The following is a 23,279-nucleotide window of genomic DNA, read 5'->3' on the forward strand; positions in this document are numbered from 1 at the left end:
AAGGCACTGGCATTTAAGTGTCTGCCATGTGCCAGTCACTGTAACATGCGGTGTTTTGTTTTTTATTTGATCCTCACAATAACCTGTTTATAATTGAGGAAACTGAGACTCACAGAAGTAAAGAAAGAAATTTGCCCAGAGTCACAAAAGCAGTAAATGACAGAACCCACATTCAGGCCCCCATGTCTCTCATCTCAAATCCCGTTCGTGCTCTTTCCAGAATGCCTTCTCCCTCCTCAGATGTCCATTTGTGATCCTTCCCCCACCACCAGAACGCTTCTTGAGATGTCTTCCGGGCCACCTGGAACCATTGGGAATTCTTCGGCTTGGTGACTTTCGTAGAAAGTAAAAAAGATAAAGTCAGGGATTGCTGTTGATTCATATTAGCATTCCAGCACCTGACAAATGATTCCTTGTGGTCACTCAGAAAAAGATTTCAATGAATGAACAAGAAAACCCATAACACACCAGGAACATACTACCTACCCAGTTTCTTATTGGAGAAGACCATGCAAACTACTTTTTTCCTTTAGAACAGTATAAAGTCATGTTATGAATACTTTCAATTGCTTTCCTAATGGCAGAAAGGAATGGCATTCTGTTCGTAATTCCACCAATATCTACCTTACCTTGTCTTACCTGCTGTTAAGACTGGAAGAGCCATGTGAAGATGCGAGTAGATCTGTGGAGGTTTTGGAATATCTGTCTGAAGACCATTCATGCATGTTTTACCACATTTTTTTACGGAAAACCATTTGAAAGGAAATCAATCTCATATGATGCTAGAGAAATCAGTATTCAGACCACTATTTTCTGAGTATTACATCCACTGTCATCTATTTGATATAAAGAATTGGGGAATTCTTGGGAATGACCATGAGATACATTAGTTCATCTTAAACTGATGATTCTAAATTCTTGGAAGGGATTAGTTTCTTGTTTGCTGTAGTCACAAATTACCCCTGAAGGGTCTTCCCAAACCAAACCAGGATGTAAAAAGAGTTGATTTCTTGGTGGGAGAACATTGTGTGATAGGTGGTCCTCTGCTCTAAAGAAGCTGAAATGACATTCTCCATCATGAGCAGCCCGTCAGGCAGAACCTTGTTCTCTTCTCCTGATAAAGTTGTCATGCCGTTGACTCATCACATCAAATTGTTAGTGCTAATGATGTCATCTCATCATTAATTTGACTAATTATATGATGTGACTGTCCCTTCAAGACGGCTAAATTAATGACTATAATGAAACTATTAGAATTTAGGCTAGCATTCTCTGCATGGTCGATGGGTGCCTTTGTATCCTCTCCTTTCCTCTCCAGTTTCTTCCTCTCTATTATCTCAGACTTTGTCTACAATGAGCATCAGATACAGGTGAGAGGGACGGTTGGATCCATCCATGAGTGTGAAAACCTCACCTGCCTCCTTCCTTCATCGTCATTTGTGAAACAATAGTTTTCTTCTAGATTGGAGCCAGCTCGGTTGACAATATTTTATTTTTTTCCTTCCCAAGTTAGGTTTAGTGGGTTTATAAGAAAAATAGAAACAGCCAAACATGATAATTTCTGAAGAGATGGAATGTCTTTAAAAAACCATGTAGGATTAAGATCCTAACACTGTAGATTTTGTTGTTTAGGTAAGAGGCTTTGAATTCTTCTGTGTCATTTCTACTTGCAAATGCTAACAACTGTGGGATACGGTCGTACCACAGTAATTCAGATGAGTGGAAGTGAAGGCTGAAGACGGGTCTAGATGGTGGGACATTTTTGAAGAAACGCAGATTTACTATTTTAAAGAATGGGTGGTACCTATAATTGTGTGAGCAAAAGTGTTACTCGAATTACCTTGACTCCTGTGTCAAAAATCGGATGGGTGGGTGGATATATATTTTTATATATATGGGGGTAGGTCTATTTCTGGACTCTGTTTTGATCCGTTGATCTGTATGTCTATCCTTTCACCAGTACCAGACTGTCTTGATTACTATAGCTTTATAATGAGTCCTGAAATTCTATAGTAAATCCTTTAACCTTATTCTTCTTTTAAAAAACTGTTTATTGTAAGTCCTTCATTTTTCCACAAAAAGTTTGGATCAGTTTGTTGATTTCTGCAGATACCAGCTAGTACTTTGATTGGGATTATGTTGACTCTGTAGATCATTTTGGGGAGAATTAACACCTTAACAATATTAAGTCTTCTAACCCATGAACATGGTACATCTTTTCACTTATTTAAGTTTTGTTTGATTGCTCTCATCAGTGTATTATAGTTTTGAACATACAAAATTTCCATTTTTTCCCTAAGTATTTTGATTTTTGATGCTATTATAAGTCATATATTTTTAAAGTTCAATTTTTAGTTGTTCATTGCTCATGTAAATACAGTTGATTTCAATATTTTGATCTTGTATCCTTGGCCTTATTAAATTATTAGTTCTAATAACTTTTTGTAGACTGTTCGGTATTTTCTGTTTAGATAATCATATCTGCAAATATAGGCAATTGCATTTCTCCCTGTCCAATGGTCCATATGAATGTTCTTTCTTTCTCTTGCCTTATTGCACTGGCTAGGGCCTCTAGACCAGTGTTGATACAAGTAGTGAGAGCAAACATCTGAGTCTTGTTCTTGATGTTAGGGGCAAAGCATTCAGCATTAAGTATGATATTAGCTAAAGGATTCAGGTGTTTAGAGATCGATTTTCTGATTTGCACCTTGAGGGCCATGACTGTTGCTGATGCTTGAGGTACTGAGTGGCAGAAGGAAGCTGGAGGCCTTACTTGTCAGTGTGTGGGGATGCTCCTTTCCCTGCTAGTTCTTAGCACCCCACTCACTGCCACTGCAGGGCCTGGGGCCTCCCTCAGAGGGTCGTTTTCTCCAGAGGCTAAACTTCCCGTGCAGCTCCTGCTGGCCTAGGGGAATGCTGGAGCCTTGGCTTCCCAGGGATGAGGGTGCAGCCTTTCTCCCTGTCCACATGACCCCAGTTCTTATCACCTGCTTCTGTCAGAAATCTGGTGCCTGTTCTTTGTGAGGCTTTGCAGGGCTTTATTGGGTGAAGCAGCCTTTTATACAGACGGCACTTGGATTTCTGCTTCCTCCTCTGTGCAGAGTTCTTCGGCAGGTTCTCTCCTTCCTACTTGTCATCTCCAAAGTGAGCTGACATCCCCTTCTCTGACGCTGCTTCCCCTGGTCTCTGTGCCTTTGTCACGATATTCATATCTCTCTACAGATAAATGTGTGTGTTCAGTTGGCTATGTTTAACTTCCTGGAAAATTTTTTAAAAGCAATTTTTTTTCTGAAATAGTTGGGCTTTTGATAGGGGCGAGTTGGTATTTTTTTTCCCCTCTTATAACTTTGATTACATCACTGCTTTCATTAGCAAATCCTTTTATCAGAGTCAAGGGTAAATTTTAGTGCAAAAGTAAAACTCATCTTAAACTCTGAAAATTTCAGATGTTCTGGATTCAGCTCTAATTAATTATATGTTGAGTATAAGTTCTTAATTTAGGAATTGGTATTAATTTCTGTCATGCTTGTCATTAGTTAGTCTTTTCTATGTTGAATTATAGTGAGTTAGCAATAGGGGGTTGTTTAAAATAGTCAAACTAAGTTCTTGTAAAATGTATTTCTGATTGAACGCCATTGATTCTTTGTAACCCAGAATCAGTTTTTCTCTCATTTAGGCCAATCTCGTATTTGCAGATAAACTTTATACCTAGGATTGAGCACGTACACAACACATTCATAAATTCTCCTTGTTCTCTCCCACCCTTCACCCCCCCCCGCCCCCACACACATACTCCCATTCCACAAGAGATGTCCGTTATTACTGGGTAGCTAGCATACAGACACAGCTTATTTAATGTTAATTTTGCTTTTCGAAATCACATTTTTTATTAGCAATAAGAAACACAGTTTATCAGCACTCTGCAAGGGATTGCCTTCTGAATGGAGCATAGGCTATCCAGTATCCCCCCTCATTCACCCAGCTCAAGCCCGAAAACACAGAAACAGTCATTCTCGTGGAATTTGAATTCAGCCTGAGTTTGTGAAAACAATGAAAATACATTTTCTAGCTCCCACTTGCCCAGATTTTTCCAGTTTATTTTGCTGTGTGAGGTAGTTTGCACAGTGGGACATTCCCTCTTTCCCTGAGCTACCTCTATCTAAGAGGGAATCCAGACGTACTGGGGAAGTTGACTGTATACTAGAATGTAAACCGTGTTAACATCATGTATAATTCAGGACGAAATGAGCATTTTGGTGTTTGTCACTGCCCTATTGATTTTGGGGGGAAGCAACTGCTTATTTCATTTATTGCATCCATTCAGTAAACCTTGACTGCAGAGGATTTACTCTGCAGGCCTGTGATGGGTGCTGAGAAGCCTGTGGTCACCAAGGAGTGTGAGATCCTGCTTTCTTGGAACTTACATTCTCATGGCAGGGTGGATAAACAAAGGAATAAATAAGAAGCACAGGCCGAGATGAGGAGTAGGAGGGAAACAAAACAAGGCAGAGGGATGTATACTGCAGGGAGAGGGGCTGGTTGGGCTCCTCAGGGGTCAGGGGAAGCTCTTCTGAGGGGGTCACTTTCTGGGAAAAGGGGGTGGAGAGGGAGGCTTTGAGGCACTTCTCTGGGTTTGGGGACAATCTCAGATCTACTTACCCAGCCACATAACCAAGGGGAAGTCTCTTATTCTGACAGTGAGCTTTTTTGTCTGTAAAATGGGAATGAACACACATGTTCAGCTTCAAATGGTCATATACAAGTCTCAAAGGAAAGCATTTTGTAAACTGGGCAGTTCTTTACATGAAAGGTGGCTAGTACTTTATCCAGCAGCATGAACCTCCCAGCCAACTAAAGGACTTAACTCTATCTTTATGACTTACTATAGAGCTGCAGGAATAAAGACACTGTGGAGCTGCCATAAGGACAAATAGATAATGAAACAGAACAGCCCAGAAATACAAACACGTACTTGTGGTCAGTTGATTTCCAATAGTGTTTCCATGCAGGACTCCCTGCCTGGCATTTCTAGGGACAATTGTATGTTACTCCAAATCATGAGAAAAATCAGTTAAGAAATCAGGGTAAAGGAAAAGGTCTGTGGGAATTAAAGTTGAACCATCAACATAGACATTACTTGTTCAAAGGAAATGTTCTGACATGAAGTCGAAAACAAGAGTGGAATCAACATCAAAGGTTAAGGTCAACATTTCTGAAACCAGGACAGGAGCTTATAGAAGAGAAGGGGCCATGATTACATCAGTCCTTCTTTCTTGTCACTCACTGTTGCCATGTTGTAAGTGTGTGTTTATGGCCCTCTCTGCTGCTAACAGTGAGTCATTCTTATAAATAAAAATATGTTAATGAATTTATATACATTAGTACACTTTACAAAAATCCTGCGAGTCTTGTTCTAATTGGTTTTGGAAGGTGTCCTCAAATTGGCAGTTTTGAAACATGTTTCTGTGTCGTAGTGCTGTTAACCTTGCTAGGATAGCTGAATGGTGCGTTATCTTAGAATCCAGTGGTGTTGCTTTGTAAATATGTTTGCAGAAGAAATGCAAAGATAAGATGTAAATATCATTGTAGAATACTCCTGTGTGAAGTTAGCTGATCCAAAATCTAGCTTTGGACAAGCAATATCAATTTTAACAGCAAAACTAAAATCAAAGCAAGCAGACAAAATATTTTCGGCCCTAAAAAAGGAAATGAGCTTATATGAAGCAATTGTGCAGTCTAACGCCCAACTTGTATTAGCTTTGGACACTGAACAATTCAGCACAGCATGAAAGAAACTCTTTTACGTCTGGAATATTTGTCACAAGACAAATATTAGCAATTAGTGCTTGCGTGTTTTAAAATCTCATTCAAGAATAACTTTTACATATTAAGTTTTTGTGACATCTTTCAAGGTTTAAATGATATTTATTGGGCATCCCTTTGGTGCTTATGTTTTATTCTTTTAATGTTTCCTATTACCAAATATCTGTATTAGATAGAGATTATTTACTGAACTATGTAATTATGTCACAGTATATTGGCTCATAATAATAACCCATGCACGTATTATTATATCTTTACCAGAGTACCCCTGGAAATTTTACTATAACCCTGTCACAGAAAAGCGAGTCACTGTTTTATGATAACTCAGGATTATTTAAAAAGACATAGAGTGCTATTAAAAATACGGAATAATTTCTGATTTGGGAATTTTGATTCCTTGTTATTAAAATCTGAAGATTAATAACTGTTGAGAATTTGGAAAATTTAAATTTTCCAACAAGGGTGCTGGTGATCCAGTCGGCAAAGGTTAGTTTTGTCACCAAATAGTGCTGAAACAATTAGATCATGGTGTGTGAAAGAAATGAACTCCCACTCTTACATTGCACCATGTCCACAGTGAACTTGAAATGGACTTGTAGACCTAAATGTAAGCATTAAAACTATAACATGTCTAGAAGAAAGGTGGGGAAAAAATCTTGGTGACCTTGTATTACGGACTGAATGGTGTCTTTCTCACTTCCATCAAATTCATATGTTGAAGTCCTAACCCCACTGTGATGATACTAGGGGGAGTAAGTAGAGTTAGATGAGGTCATGCAGGTGGGGGCCTCATGATAGGATCAGTGCCCTTGACAGAAAACAGAGCTGGCTGTCTCCTACCATCTACAAAGCATTGCTGAGAGAAATGAAAGAAGCGTCAAATAGATAAAAAGATATGCCATGTTCATGGATTGGAAGCCTTAATGTTGTTAAGATGTCAATACTTTATTCTTTATTATTCAATATTATATTTTAGCCAAAGTGATCTACAAATTCAGTATAATTCCTATGAAAATCCTGATGACGTTTTTTGCAGAAATACAAAAATCCAGTCCATCCTAAAATTCATATGGAGTCCCAAGGGACCCCAAACAGCCAAAACAATCTTGAAAAAAAAGAACAAAGTCGGGATTAACACTTTCTGATTTCAAAACTTACTACAAAGCTATGGTAATCAAAACAGTGTGGTATTATTGGCATAAAGACAGGCATATGACCATTAGAATAGAGGAGCTCAGAAATAAATCTTTACATATATGGTCAGATGATATTTGACAAGGGTGCCAACACCATTCAGTGGGGAAAGAACAATCTTTTCAGTAAATTGGGTAAACTGGATATCCACATGCAAAAGAATAAAGTTGGACCTTTACCTAACACCATATATAAAAATTAACTCAAACTGGATCAAAAACCTACATGTAAGAGCTGAAGTTATAAAACTCGTAGAAGACAACATAGGGGAAAGCCTTCACATCAGTGCATTTGGCATTGATTTCTTGGATATGACACCAAAAGCACAGGCAACAACAACAAATAGACAAATTGGACTTTATGAAAGTTAAAATGTTTTGTGCATCAAAAGACACTATCAACAGAGTGAAAAGGCAGATCACAGAATCGGAGAAAAATATTTTGAAATCATATATGTGATAAGGGATTAACACGTAGAAAATATAGAGAACTCCCAAAATTCAACAATAACAAAAAAAATCAACAACCTGATTAAAAAATGGGCAAAGAACTACCTCTGATAACAAAAAAGGTTAGCAACGTCATTGCAACAAGTTTGCAAACTTGATTGTCAAGTGAGAGTCAGATACAAAAGACTAAATACGTGTAATTTTATTCATATGAACTTCTAGAAAAAGCAGAACCAGAGGGACTAAAAGCAGATTAATGGTTGCTGGGAAGGAGACTGAGTGCATAGTGGCACCAGGAATCATTTCAGAAGAAGGCAACTGTTCTATATCTTGATTGTTGTAGTGCTTACATGGTTGTATACAATTCCCCACGTTAACCAAACTGTACACTTAAAAGGAGTGAATTCCATTGCCTGTAAATAATACCCTAATTTAGACGGAAGAATACCCTTAGAATACCCTTAGGGAATAATACCCTAATAAAGAGGGAAGAAATTTCATGGGGCAGCCAAATTTTGTGGTCTTACAGAAGAAGGAGCTTGTGAATGTGATCTTTCTATTAGCAAACATTTTTTCTACTAAAAGGAAGAAGTTAATGGAGAATCTTGCAGAATTTGCGTGTAGTTGCTGCATTGTTAATAACATCTTACAGCAAAGTTCTAAGTTTGACCTAAGAGTCATTATAATATAACCAGGATGGCGGATCATTTGCGTCTCCCATATAAATACTAATCAAGGTTTAATGTTCAATTTTGACATACCACGTTGTGTCTGTAACATTTCATTTTTTGATTAGTCACCACTTGTTTAGTGGATTTAAATGTGTTCTTCATATTCATTATAAAACAGCTCACTTCGTGCATTATAATTTTGCATGCAAAATAAGCTAAGACTAATGGGAGATTGTTTTGCATGATTTTCATTTTGACTTTTGACCTTCGAAATCAATCCGTGAAGGAGTGTCCTATCAACATACATGTATTGAGAATATTGAGAATGTCTACACATAGTTCACAAATGTACACAAACAGCCCTACCTTAAAAATATATAAAGAATTAAAATTTTAAAGGCAGTAAGTACTTCATATATCTCTGGTTTTCAGTGTATGATAAAAACTGTGTTTGATTCAAAACTGCTTTAGTTAAGCTATATGGGATATAATTGTGGCTTTTATTTTTATTAAAGAATGATAGTGGAAAAGATTTTATGTTTGTATGGCTGTTAACATACACATACACATATGCAAACATGAAGTGGATTCATTGCAGACTTATCTGAGGGCTTTCCCTGGCAGGATGTCCAATAAACAATAGCCCTTCCTAAGAAGCAAAGGATTCTTATTTGAGAGCACAAACTACGGATTAGGAACTAAGAAACGTGTTTTAAATTAATAGAGAAAATGTTCACGAAAATGCTTTATAAACTTAAAAGTTATATAGAAACGAGAACCTTCCAGAGACAAGATCCTAGCATAGTCTCTGAAGCATAGTAGACTCTCAGGAGTTTGTGGGGAGGGACATTACAGAATAAGGAGGCCTGTAGGGCAAAAATACCATGGTCATCTCTGGTCAGGATAACAACCATGAATTCCAGCAAATGCCTGCAAAGTCATCATTTGCAATTAATGCTAGGACTAAAGCAATCAGTTCCGTGTTTTTTGAATGTCCACCTAATGTTTGACAAAAACGTACTCCTATATCCAGTCTTTTATGTCAAGGCGTTCTTCACTGAGAACGTTTTTTGAGATTCATCTGTGTTTTTGCAGCTATCAGTAGTTCCTTGTTATACGCTGCGTTTTATTTCATCGTATCCTTGTGCCACTTGTATCCATTCTCCTGTTGACGGATACCTGCACTGTTCCCAGTTTTTGTTCTAAATAATAAGGATGGATGGCTTCAAGTCCACGTGAGGCAGGCAAACTGAGTGTTACGGGAAGCATGGAGGAGAGAACAGTAGGCAGAGGGACTGGGGAACGTTCTCGAGGCTAGTGGTGATTGAGCAGGAAGAGACGGCACCAACCGCAGCACTGAAATGGGGATACGGGGTGTATTGAGGCTGATGAGCCCTCTAATGGGACGAGGGATAAATGGGAATGTGCTTGTCATGGATTTCATTAAGGTAAACGTGTATCGTCCTTGCACCTCCACTGCCTAGTGGAAGATGAGGCTAGAAAAGCAGATTGGGACCCAGATGACAGAGCATCCTGGGTGCTGTGCCAGGCAGTGTAAATTTAGCTTTGTAGTAGAGAGCCATGCAAGTTTTTGAACTGGGAACATCCGGATCAAGTCTCTGCTTCGGAAGAAGTTTGGCACCATCGGAAGGACTGGATTATAAGGGGAAGGGAAACTGGGAAGAGGAGGAAAGGGCAAAACGGACCAGTTAGGATCCTGCTTTAGGTCTGGGGCAAGACAGTGAGGGCCCCCAGTGGCAGTGGGTGAGGGAGACCTGGATTGGTGGCCGATGGGAATGAAATGGGCAGGACGGGAGGCTGTTGGGGGAGGGCCCGGGAAGGCGCTGAGTTGGTGGGATGCTGGTTAAGGAGGCGGTGAGCTTCTCTGAAGGAGAAGGGCTCCGGCCTTGGGGAATGAGAAGGGGCAGATGCTGACTGCAAGGGTGTGAGCCTGGGTGGCTGGAAAGGCATTCGGTTGTGTCGTATGAGACATTTTGTTTATGGTCAAGGCAGCTTCTCCCTTTCGTTAATAGGTTGACGATAGATTATTAGTCATGTAAAAGCACACTTCAGTCCTAGACTGTCACAGCAGGTATCAGGAGACATTCTTCAGTGAAATTTACTTTTCCTTATTTGTTACGCGTCATGCTTTTCAACAATTTTTTGTTCTTTTAATTTGGAGATAATTCCAAACTTTAAAAAAGTCACACAGATAATACAAACATCACCCATAGATACTCGTTATCCGGACTCATCTGTTGTTAACATTTTGTTCCATTTGTTTCTGGCTTTGTAGTCTCTCGCTTCCTTCCCCTCCTTCTCTCTATGTATACACTGCAGGTCCTCATCATTTTGTTCAGTGTTATTTTGTTATAATGTTGGTGAGATGCCATCATTTATATCAATTAGCCTGTGGTAGAATTGGTTTCGTTATACATCGTTTTGCTTCAAGTCACAGAAATGTGTTCTCTCCCCCTCCGTCTCCCCCTTTTTCTCTTGTCTCCCCGCCCCTGCCACCAACACCTTATTTTTTTTCTTAACTGTCTGCGAAGAAGTTAGATACCTTATGGTCCTTATCCCTAAATACTCTAAATGAGGATATTCCTTTATATAACTATAGTAGTTACCAACTTCCGTAATTTAACATTGATCTACTACGTTAATCTACTGTGCGTACATCAGTTTTATTATTTGATCCAATATTATCTTTGTAGCTTTCCCCCCTGCAGTGTGAGCTCTGGTTTATGATCCCGCCTAAGAGCCAGGTTATGATAATGTGTTGTGTCTAGCTTTCATGTCTCTTTCAGTCTTTTTTATGACAGTGACATTTTTGAAGAGCACCGGCCCTAACACACGCTTTTCTTTTTTTCAGTAAAATAGTTTTCATTTGGGTTTGTCTGATGTTTCTTCACGATTACATTCAAGTTATACAGTCCTGACCAGAATACTACCTGAGTGACATGTCCTTCTCAGGGTGTCAGTCTGGGGAGAGACACTTGAAGACCTTGTAGATATCCTACCCTTGATCAAAATATCTCCCCAGATCTAGCATCTATGGATGGTTTTTGAATGACTGGGTAGCCAGAGTTTTTTATATGTAACATTTTAAAATACTCACTTCCTAGGGAAGGTTTAAATAGTACGTCCGCGTTCTCTGTCCCTCTTGGCCCCCTCTCTGGGCTTGCGTGGTCTCTCTTTAAGTGGTATGACTTGATTTTTTTTTTTTATGCTTTTCATAACTTGGGGACTATAATAAAAAAATCTATTTATAAGACCCATTTAGAAGAGACAGGGCTCACACTGGCCATGTGGTCCCTGTTTTTATCAAGTTATATTTCAGGGAACATATTTTGTTAAGGAAAAATCGGGACATATAATCTGATTTAATTCAACATGTCAAATCCTATAAAAGAAGCCAGGTTTAATTATAAATTTGGCAAGTCACCTCTTTGGAATAGAAGAGAACTATAGGAAGGTGGGGTGTGTCTGTAAGTATATTCAAATGCACGAGCAGGGTGATAACTGACAGACCCAAGATTTCTGTTCTGCTTTATCCATTAGTAGTCACATGAAGTAGCAATGCTAGCTTCTGATTTAAGGTAGTCAGAACTATTATTTTGTCATAGTAGTTCTACCAAAATAGAGACCAGGGGTTACCTTTAAAAATGTGTTCTTTTAAGCACTAAGAACAGCTTAGATTTGGATATATGACCCAAGCATAATGTCTGAATGCTCTTCCACATAAGCTCGTCCTGGGTCAGCTTGTAGACTTCAGTTCATAAGAAAGTCTTAAATTGCAGCCGCTGCTGCCTTGCTGATTGCTAGTTAAGTGTTAATAGAATTAAGAGTATTAAAATAGTTTTATAGCCCAGACTTCCTGTTACTCTTAACACCTTTCATGTTGTTCCACTGTTTGCATTTCAGCCCTGCAGCTACCAGCACAGCAGGGAAGAGAAGTCTGAGGCCCAGTCAAGGGGAAGCTGGCATGGAGGCCAGCGTATCTGGGGAGATTTCTGACCCTGAGCTTGAGCAGACCGATTCCTGTGCAGAATCGCCCTCAGAGGGAAGGAAAAAGGCCAAGAAGTTTAAAAGAATGAAGAAGGACCTTTCTCCAGCAGGTTTGTATCGGCTCTTTCTAAAGTTCTGGTATTGTGTACTCTTCAGTGCCCTAGAAACTCATATTTTGGGGGAGAAATTATAGCAGGGCATCAGTTGGTGGCAAAGCCCATGTGGTCTTCCACGGGACCAGATGTTTTAATGACCAGTTTAATTTAATTGGAAGAACCCCTTAAAAGCCCTGGCTCTTGAAAGAGTAAGTAAGGCTTGGTTGGGGGGCCCCCTGGTTCAAGATAATTAGTCCATTTTGGTGTCTTCTCTGTCTCCTCCATGGTTTAGAGGTTTTACTGATGTGTTTAAAGTAGCCTCCGTATTTTAAATGTACGTTTAAATTTGCACAGAGGCCTACTCCTACACATGTTATTTTCAGTAGCAGAGTTTTCACTGTTCCCAGCAAAACCCCAGGCAGCCTGGATTTCTCTTATAAGCAGAATTACATAAGGAGCAAAGGAAACAGGAAGTCAGCACATGTTGAGAGCCTACTGTGTGCTAGATGCTGTGGCGGAAGTCTTCTCTCTCCTTACTGAGTTTCATTCTCACAATAGGCCTGACGTAGGGAATCCCATCCTTGTTTTAGTGACGCAGGGGTCTGGACTCAGGGAGATGGGGACACACGTGCAGGTCCATGCAGCTCGTAAGAGGCAGACCCGGAAGGCGAGCCCTGGCCCACCTGGAGCCGAATCCCACATCCCGTCTGTCAGGCAGGCAGGCACGCCATGGAGAGTGTAAGGGAGGAGGGGGCTTCCTTGTCAGATGTGGCCATAACCTGGTCAGGCAGAAGTCACGGTGACAATGACAGCCACTGCTAACTGAGTGCTTGCCAGGGATCCAGCGCCACACTTAATTCTCAATGGAAGTTCTTCCATTTAAATCCCTGAGGTCGTCATCTGGGCCGTTATACAATGAAGGAAACAGGAGGCCTCAAGGATTACCTGCCTCGCCAAGGTCACAGAGCCCTTAATTTTGTCCTATATAAGAAAGCCGTTTCTGCTGAGCACAGTTCCGTAGTGTCTGCTCGGCATAGCAGGGCCACAGACCTAGCACCATCCATGCTCTGCTTTGTCTCACGTCGCCCTGGTTAGCAGAATCAACAACCAAAGGCACTTGATCCATACCCAGCCTAGGAACTCTCAGTGTTGCAGTTAATTCCTTTCTTTTGCATGTGGCCCAGTCTGACGTGAGGAAGTTTTCTGCATCTCATTGATATTAATGAAATCAAAGAAGCAGCAAAGTGTTGCTTATGCTTTTTGTACGGTATGCTGATGTCTAACTTTACCTGAAAATTTAAACTCTTGTTTGAAGCCTGGATTGTGTATTTGAGCTGTCTCTTTAAATCAGGGTGTCTCCCTTTACTTGCCTCTTTTTCTTCCCTAAAATAAGTATTGGAGAAGTTTTCAATCTGTAGCATAGTACTTAGTTTTCATCTGTGATACCACGTTACCCCTGCCAGTTGTACCTGCTCAACAAATGTTAAATACTAAGTGTTAGCATGACTTAGAGATCAATCTGAGCATCGTTAGGGGAGGGGGTCCCCTCTTGTATTTCTTTCCTTCACATCTCATTCTCTTTTTTACTTTTTCATTTTATCTGTTACTTCTCAGGGACAAGGTTTCAGTGTTTTTTCCCCTTCTCCCTCAGCATAATCTTAAAGATATTAAAATTAAAATACCTAATAATAGACTGACTGCATTAATAGATTAGCTCCTTTTATAACTTTCATCATTTTAAGTGAAAACTTTATATGAGTTATTTGAGGTTTTGAATTTATAATATAGTCATTAAAATAGTTTTTTTTCCCCTCTCCCATTGACAGTAAAGCTGTCACTGCCACAAGATGTGAGCTAAAAAAATGATAGATTTTGTACTTCGTTTGTCAGTCCTGCTAGAGAGAGAGAGAGAGAGAGAGAGACAGAGACAGAGACAGAGACATCTTGACAACTTTTAATTGAATCAGAAAACTTGAGAGAATTGAGACTTTCCTAGGGTGGAAGTTTAATGGATCCTTTTCGGGTGGTTTGTTGTAAGAGTTTAGTCCTAATAGGATTAGCAGGATGTAGGTCAAGCGATCTGGTGCTGCTGGACTGACTAAATCATCGGACTTTGATGGCTTGGTTCCTTTAATAAGGTCCAATAATGAGTCAGTACGAAGTTCAGCCCCTGTGAAGGGTCTGTATTCACCTCGCAAAGGTTCCGCGTGTACCAGTAGCTGTGTGGGCCTTTTTGGGTGTTGGCTGGAACTGTATTAGATAGAGTGGTACAGTGCGGGGATGTCTGTCCTACAGAGACAGGTTCTGGGGCATCAAGTCTGAACTCTCCTCCTGGGGAGAGTATCTGACAGGCTCGGGGGATTCACAGAGGTGTTGGGCGCCTGGCACTGTCAGCGAGGGTGTGGCAAGCGTGAAAGGGTGTGCTTCACCTGTAGGGCATGTCCTCTTTTCCAAGGAGGAAGTAGCAAACAGTCGGACCCTGGCATACTGTGACTGTGGGAGTCCTGGGGCAAGTGTTGCCCAGGAAACCCCACACAAAACAGTGTCGTTTTTCTTAGTTACACATTGTAATCTCTCAGGTACACGGAGAATAAAATCCTGGACCCCTTCTGAGATAACACAATGACCCACATTACCGTTTATTACGTTTATATATCAGACGCTGTACTAGCATCATCCTTTCTTACCTTGTCTAGTCCTTATCAAAACCGAGTAAGGTATCTATTATCTTCCATTTCTATAGGAAACCAAGGCTCAAAGAGTTACAAACTTGCAAAGTCAAATACCAGGGGTGCCAAAAACATGTATATGGGTGGACACTTTGGTCAGCGTTGCTCAAGCAGTCGTTCACCATCATCAGAAGTGTCTGGACGCTGACGGGAACCACTTTGAGCTCCTCTTATCATTGCAGAAGTCACACTTGACTCGTATTCATCTTTTGTTATCACTATATATTGAGGATTACAATTTTAATACAGTTTTCCTTTCTTAAAGTGTGTCTACATTTTTTTGGCACCCCCTGTCTAGCTGGTATGGCCGAGGGAGGGGCTGTCTGATCCAGAGCCCACACATTGCACCACTCCGCCGAGTCAGATTGATCCACACTGAGAGGAAGCAAAGGATTGTGTGCAAAGGATTTCTGGCAGCTGTTCCAGATCAGAAATGATTACCAACCTGGACTTTCAAATGATGAAGTCATGTGATAAAAATCCAAGTGACCACGCCCCTTTGGCACTTCTGTTTCATGTACATATTGTGGCCTTGGTAAATATTTTTCTCTCAGGCGTTGTTTCTATCCTATTTTTAGGAAGCAAATGTGTCATGTAAGTCCCCTCCTTTTATACTCATGATGATTAGTGTAGATTGGTAGTGCTATCTACTTTTCCTTTGAGGAATTCAAGGTCCGTTCTTGGTTGGTACAGAAAGGAAAACAGTACTGTGTGCTGTTTATGCTGGAATAAACTATCCCTGGGAAATGTTCCCCAGGAAGTGTTTAATCGGGGGGCTTCCACAGTACACTTGTCCTTGCTGACTCAGCGAATAGTGTCCCCAGGGTCTGAAGAAACCCCAGCCTCAGCCTCACCCCTCACTTCTACAGGAAGTCACATGGCCGCCGGGGAGAGGCCTGACGCTGAGCAGACTGGCCCCTCTCGGGACCCTGATGGACAGACAGTCCAGTAGCTGGAGGTTCCATCAGCGCCCTGTTCAGCAGCGCTCGCCAAGGAGTGCCATGAGACAGCGACTGTCTGTTGACTATTTTGTCACCTAACAGAGAAGCTTCTCCATGTTGTCTGCCTTGCATTTAAAACACAGCACATTAAGCTTTGAAATGTTTGCCAAGAGCCTTGAGTTTAATTGGAGTCTTGACTAATCTGCTGAACTTTTCAAGCTCAAACCCTTCGGGTCACAATGCAGAAATGTAGGCTCTACCTAGAGCAGCAGTCGCCTCATGCTATTACAGGTCTCCTTAGGGTCCGGAACAAGATCTGCACTTGCTGCTGGCAGTCCCCTGAGCGACCAGGCTGGGAAGCCCAGTGACCTCCCCGGGAGCTTTTTAGTTACTCAATTAAAATGGGGTTTTAAAATTAAAATTCAGGTTTCCAGCCTGAATGTGACAGGTGAAGTGTGTGCTGTGCTGTGCTCCCAGCATTTCTGTGCCCTCCCTGTTCCTCCTGGCAACCCGCTGGGCCCCCATCAGCCACCCTGGGACCTCTGCCTGCTGTGGTAGGAAACCTCCCATTATCAGGCCCTTTGGAGCACTTCCCAGTTAAAATCTTTTTTACTTCCCAGTTAAAATCTTTTATGTGGCACCCAAAGGACCTTTCCGTGTACAGAATTCCACTCTGTAGAAAGTCATACGATGGCACGTGTGTAGTTTTTTAGATTGTTTCGGATTCCCCTGCGGTGAGATGGCTTACCTCTCCGAGTTTCTCCCTTTCTTTCCACGGTAGTTAGTTGAAACATAAGCAGAAACAATCACCAGTTGTGTTTACCACTTTTTAATTTCTTTTGTTGTTTTGGTTAATAAAAGTAATGTGCTCACTCTGAAAATTTATAAAATAAAGAAAAGTAGAGGAATTATACCCCACAGTCATTGATACTATTAATATGTTTCACTCTATCATTTTTTTACACATCGTTGGTATCATACTATATACAAGGTAGTACCCTGTTTTTTCTGCATTTAAAAAAGCCTTGGCCAGATAATTTTAATTATCAGCATAATATTTTATATTAAAATTTTGTTGGATTTTTTTAAACCACAGTCTTCATATCTTTTGCAGGGATAGCTTTGTTAAGATATACTTTATGTTCAATGAAAGTCATCACTTTCAGGTGTACAGTTAAATGAGTTGTGACAAATGTGTCTAACCATATAACCATCCCTGCGATCTCGATATAGAACAGTTGTATGATTCCAGAGGACTCCCTCATGCCCCTTTGCAGTTTGCTGGCCGCCGGTCTCCACAGACACGACCTGTCTGTGTCCTGTTCCCCGTTGTGATGGTGCAGCCACGCTGCTCTGTACTGGGCGTTCTGTTCCCCTCTCCTTGTTCATCTCGTTTTGTCTTTTCCCACCAGGAAGCATCTCGGACAGCTCCGCCAAGCTCTTTGAGGTTCCTGACACGTGGTAACCAAGACCCGAGTGAAGCAAATCGTGGGTGCTGATGCTGAGAAGGAACCAGCCAGCACGTTTGGAAGCCATACTGTATCTACTAAGTGTGGTGTACGGGAGGGGGTGGAAACCCAGTGTGTGTCCTGAAACACAAACCAACACCCAGCTTTTCTTTCTCTGGCTGTGTTTTTTCCCTTCCTTTTTAATGTAAACTGTCTGCTGACACTCAGCATGGTTGCAGGCTGTTGTGAATGTGTACATTGTGAACCGGTCATTTGTCGCTGGTGTGAAACCTTCCCTGTCATGAATTAGTGTGTTTAAGAATCCACCTGATGGGGAATGTCGGCTGTGACATATGCAAAAAGAGCTGACATTCCTGGGTGCTGGGATCATGACCCTGGGGTTGAACTCCTTCCTGTTTCAGGAAGTTCCCATTAACTCCTCGGGCTCAGATGCTGGGCAGTCAGAGCACGTGGTCCGGTCTCCCAGTGGAGAGACCAGTTGTGTCTCTGCTTCCCACCTTAGCTGCCTGAAACTACCGAGCTCGCACGCTTGTTTTTTCCAGTAGGAAAATCTCTACCGACGACAATGTCAGCCTGTAAAGGAGCTTAACATATGCCTTGCCCTTGGGGCATATTTATTTAGAGCTATTTTTCCTAAGATGCGAGTTTGTCACAGAGGGACAAGTAAAAAAGTTAATTTCTGTTTTTCCATGTAGTGCTGTGTTCACGTGTCACTGTCTTAGCCGGGTTGTCTCCTCTGTTTGGGTGGCTGTCGGTGGGTAAGGTGGCATGTGTGTGTATATCTGCGTGTGTGAGTGTGAGTGTGTGTGAAATCATGTCACGTCTACGTGTACCAGCCCTTTCTCTGTTGAAGCAGATCACAACAGCAACAGAATTTCCTGGATCTACTTCAGTAGAGCTGCTTCGTATAGATCATTGTTAGATATTTAACATTTTTGTATCATGGAATTAAAAATGAAAAATGTATTTCCAAAAGATGAAAATTAAAGACATTTTCATAGGATTCTGGTTTTTTCCTTTTTCTCTCTCTGTTTTTTTTATAAGTGAGTGACATATTTGATCTCTATGTAGATATCATTTCTCTCTAAAGACCACTCCTAAAAGTCTCTGTAAGTCACCAAGTCTGGTGTTTATGGATTTTTTTTTTTCTTTCTTTACCTGTAACCCTTATACTGTCTCAGCGAGTAGAACGCCTGGTGCTAGAGTTGAGCCCGGTGGTAACTGGCTGTGTGGGAGGGTCTGCATCTTTTCTGCAGTGGAAGGAATCGGAGCTCTCACAACTCTGATCTGATTCCAGAATCCGTGGTGTTATGCAGATTAAAATTTGTAAGGTACTTTCCCCACTTACGAGCCTCTTAACATTTCCCCTTCCCACTTCTTCTCCCTTCCCCAGGAGTTTGATAGCCACAGAGTTACAAACCCAAATGTGGTAGGAAGGTCCCACCTCTTCTAAAGCTGTCACTGCTCACAGCTCAGTGGGGAAGTGTGAAGGGAAGGTGAAGACAAACAGTAAAGGTAGATCTCAAGGGAGGGGGCTTAATGAGAGCTGGACTCTGCTGTGTCATTAAAACTTACAGGGAAAAACAGGCAGTGCCTGTCCCTTCTTTTTACCTAGTGAACAAGAGGGAAACCCCACCGAAGACTGTGATTGGCGTACAAATGAAAAATACCTGTGGCCTAATGAGGGCGCCTTGCCAGGAAACGCAGATACGGTGGTGGGCTAACAACCCCAGATCTTCAGCTGGAGAGAAATCAGGCCTCTTGCCCCAAGGTAATGAAATTTCTCATTGTCCCCTAAAACCCAGTGCTTCCTGCTCCAAAAGCTGTGCAAACACACAGGTTGCACCCCTGTCACTACTGATCTAGAGAGGGGCTTGGGACGGAGTGCTTTCAAGAAAATACACTCTGTGCTGCAGAGTTTATGTTCCAACTGCAGCTCTGTGTTCTTGGACACATTATGTTCCCTCTCTGAGCCTCCGTTTCCTCAATCATAAAATCAGAATTATAAACCTACCTTACAGGATTAAATGAGATAATGTAAACTGCCCAGCATACACAGTGCACAGTAAATTGTAGTTGTATTTGAAGATTATGCTTTTGATCCAAAACCCTTGGTTGTATCTGCTGCTGTCAACTAGAACCGACCTAGATGAATAAAGCTGCTGGGAACATTCTGGTACAAATCTTTTGAGAACAAAAGCTATCATGTTGGAGGGTAAATACCAAAGAGTGGAACTACTGGGTGATAGGATAGGCGAATGTTTAGTTTTATAAGAAACTTCTAAATCTTTTCCCAAAGTGGTTGTATTTATATTCTCACCAACAATGCACGAGCGTTCCAGTAACTGCTGCCCTTGGCAACCTTTGATGTTGCCTGGCCGTCCAGGTGGGTGTATAGTATCTCTCATTGAAGCTTTCCTTTGCATTTCCCTGATGACTAATAATGATGTACTACTTGGCCATTTATCTATATTCCTCTATGGATTACCTGTTCGGTTCTCTTGCCTATATTTCATCGGGTTGTTTGTCTGCCTGTTAGTAAGTTGCAGGCATTCATCATATATTAGAAAGCAGTACTTGGTCAGGTAGTTGTTTTGCAGACATGTAGTCCTGTTCTGTGGCGTGCTTGTTTCCAGCCTTACTAAGACACAACTGACATATAACATTGTGTAAGTTGAAAGTGGACGCCATGATGACTTGATACCTACATACATCGCCAAAGGATCACCACCATAGCTCTAGCCAACACCGCCGTCACGTCACACGTCGCCCTTTTTTTGTGTGTGTGTGGTGGGAACATTCATGATCCACTCTCCCAGCAACTTGTTTATTTTCTTAACAGTATCTTTTGCTAGGCAGAAGTTTTCAATTTTAATGGTGTCAAATAGATAAAATATGTCAATTTTCTCTTTCTATGTTCTTTCTAAGAAAGCCTCAAGTTGTAAAGATCCTCTTTCATGTTTCCTCACGAAGCTTTGTAATTCTAGTTTATGTTTAAGTCTACAGTCCATCTTGAATTAGTTTTTTTGTGTATGGTGGGAGCCGGGAGTTGAGGTCCTGTCAATCCATGTGGGTATCCAGTTATGCCAGCACTGTCGGATTGCTTTGGTGCCTGGCGCAAAAATCTGTGGACCTAATAACAAGAGTGGGTTGTGAGTGTGTGTGTGTGCGCTTAAGATGTGCTGTTATTATTGCTGAACAGCTGCACAGAGAGGGTCTCGTTATTTTCTACATGTGCAGTTCCCACTTGGATGATTTTGCAGCCCTTCTCTTCACGTGGAGAGGAAAATGCTATGACCCTTGGTTACTGCTGAGGCCAGGCCACTCTCTCCTGATCTGGGAAACTAGTGAGTGTTAAAAATAGTGCAATCTTTGGGGATTTTTAAAAAAAATCTCATGACTTAAGTTTCATTACTTCAACTGAAATATTCTTTTTCCCCAAATGATTCATGGAGGAAATCTTTGTGTCCGATTTTGTCAAGGAGGGGAAATAGAATCCCTGAAGGCCAGTTCATGTTTCCCCTGGTTGTGAGCTGCCCTCTCCTCCAAGTTGGCTGGTCCCTGCTAAAAGCAGTCCAGTTTGTCTTCAGCCACTTGCCCATGCCTGTCTTGGCCTCCTGCTTTCTCTAGTCATGTGGTGAACATGAACTTGAGAAAGCTCTTGGTGCAGCTGGGCCTGGTGAAAACATCACCAGCTGAGAGGGTCTTAAAATTGAAATGTTTTAGATAAAAATAACACCATCAGACAAGACAGAATAATAGAAAAAGAGTCCTTTGATTGGGTGTCTTGGGAGGGGAGGGGGTGACTTAATGTTTCATAAGGAAAGAAATTGAATCCCCATGACTATTTTTTTTAAGGGAGATACTAGATCAGAAAGCTTGAAGCCAAAGAACCTTGCCTGGTTGTGCAAATTGTGGACTTCTTTGGATCCATGCCCGGCTCGTGCAGCTTGTCCATGGAAACATCTTGCCATATTCCTGAGACCAGCCCGAGGCCTGGTCACCAGCCTTTTGCCTCTTCAGCACAAGGACAGGTGGGGAACAGCACTTCTCATTCCAGTTTCCTTCATAGGTGCTCTGAGCCTGGATGGGGGGGTGTCTTAGACTGAAGGTGGTTCCCTCCTACCTTCCAGTCGGTGATGAGAAGTGTAAACTCTTCTTCCACATCTCCCCTCTGTGTACTGCAGTCCACTTGGCCCAGCCTCTTATTTCCAATACCCAGAATCTGGGAATTCAGAGCCCATAATTTTACTCAGGAAGGACGAATCTTACCCAACAGGTTGTCCTCTAGCTGTTGAATGGAGTGAAAATTAAATAGCATCTTGGACACTGTGCCTATAAGTTAACCTTGACGAATAACCGTGACTCAGAAGCTTAGGCTTTTGCCTACTTTGGGAGGCTGGGTCTATGTAAGTGGGGGTGGGGGATGGGGGAAGGAGTGTCTGGGTATTTTGTTGTTTTCACCACCCCCCATATTCTCCATTGTGCAGTGGACTTCACCTTCTGCCCAGTGTGTGTAAATCAGCAAGCACTCAGTGTCCAGCTGGGAGTGTCGTAGGAGCACCCACCTTCCAGCCTCAGAGCCTGCATTGTCTCCCGTTTCCATTTGCTCATTCCCACTTAGACTCTTGAAAGAGTTTCCATTAATCACCGGGGTTGAGGAAACCACACATTAGAGGCTGTGCTGCAGCCCTCGGCATCTGGGCTTGGTGGCTGCCCAGGTCTGAGCTCAGTTCTCCGCTGTGTGAGCCCAAGGGCGCTGGCTCAGGTTCAGTTTCCTCGGCTATCAAGCGGGACCACCGCCACCCTTCTCACGGGTTCACTGAGCTGCGGAGGGAGACCGGGAAACCCCCACAGGGAGTCAGGGAACCCCAGTCCCCTGGTTCACGAGGAGAAAACAAGCGTCTCCTCCTTGAAAACATAAAACCCCCCACTCTCTAGAACTTTCCATTTGAAGGTCAACTCCCCCTCCACTATTTAATCTCTGCTTCTTGAAAGTAGATTTTCTTCTCCACTCCACTGTGTGTGTTTTTCTGTGATGACAGGAAAGGTATATTGGAGCGCACTCTATTCTAAACACATCATGACTTTTTTGAAGTGTGGGTCCTCTTATCCCCACTTGAAGATAAAACTGAGGCCCCTGTGGGTTCAGTCACTTGCCCTGGAGGTCATGGTCAGTGGCAAAGCTGGAATTCAAACCTCAAGATGTGTGCACTGGTATGTGCCTCATGAAGACTTGGTGCTGCTCTATGTCCACACACAGGGAGACAGAGAAATTGCAGCAGGGGTCGTTCCTGTGTCTCATCTGTGCCCACCTGGTTATGCCAGGTGTCCGTACACTCAGTTGGGACCAGACTCCCCTCTTCTTACTCTCCGCCCATCCACAACTCGAGGAATAGAGAGTTCGAACCACCTCCTTGTCAGTGACACAGGCGAGTAGAAGGCTTTGTCCATATCTTAGACTGTTTCTCAAGGGACAGCTTTCCAGAAGGGGCATCACAGCACCAGAGAGCAGACCCGTTTTACAGGATCTCCATCTATATTGCCAAATTGCTTTTCAATTTACGCTCCTGCCAGAGGACTGCAAATCCTGAGTAGCAGTGTCCAAAACACCTACCTTGAGAATCAGTTAATCGTTTCACTTCCAGAGAAGGCCATGGCTGCCCAGAGTGTGAAGAGCCACACCCAGGCCTTTGAAGCAGCTTGTTCCCAGCAGCAGCAGCAGCAGCAGCAGCAGCAGAAGCAGCAGCTGAGAACTTGTTAGAAATGTAAATTTGTGGGCCTCACCCCAGTCCTACTGACTCAGAAACACGAGGTGGGGCCTCAGTCTGGAAACAAGCCGTGCAGGTGTTCAGGTGCCCGCTCAGGTCTGGGAGCCACTGGTCTTGAGAAAGGCGCCT

The 23,279-nt window shown here is 42.1% G+C and overlaps 1 protein-coding gene across 1 annotated transcript in view; it reads left to right on the forward strand.

Annotated features, from left to right (window-relative positions):
- PARN (poly(A)-specific ribonuclease) overlaps positions 1-18,382 on the forward strand; it is a 119,958-nt gene extending 101,576 nt beyond the window's left edge. The window contains exons 23-24 of the mRNA XM_019710397.3: positions 12,062-12,255; positions 17,323-18,382. Coding sequence (XP_019565956.3) covers positions 12,062-12,255; positions 17,323-17,375 — 247 coding nt within the window. The 3' untranslated portion in view covers positions 17,376-18,382. The remainder of the gene's footprint in view (positions 1-12,061; positions 12,256-17,322) is intronic.
- The last annotated feature ends 4,897 nt before the right edge of the window (positions 18,383-23,279 follow it).

Source organism: Rhinolophus sinicus, chromosome 10, assembly GCF_057876585.1.
Source record: "Rhinolophus sinicus isolate RSI-liver-muscle chromosome 10, RSI-T2T, whole genome shotgun sequence".
NCBI classification, from domain to species: Eukaryota; Metazoa; Chordata; class Mammalia; order Chiroptera; family Rhinolophidae; genus Rhinolophus; species Rhinolophus sinicus.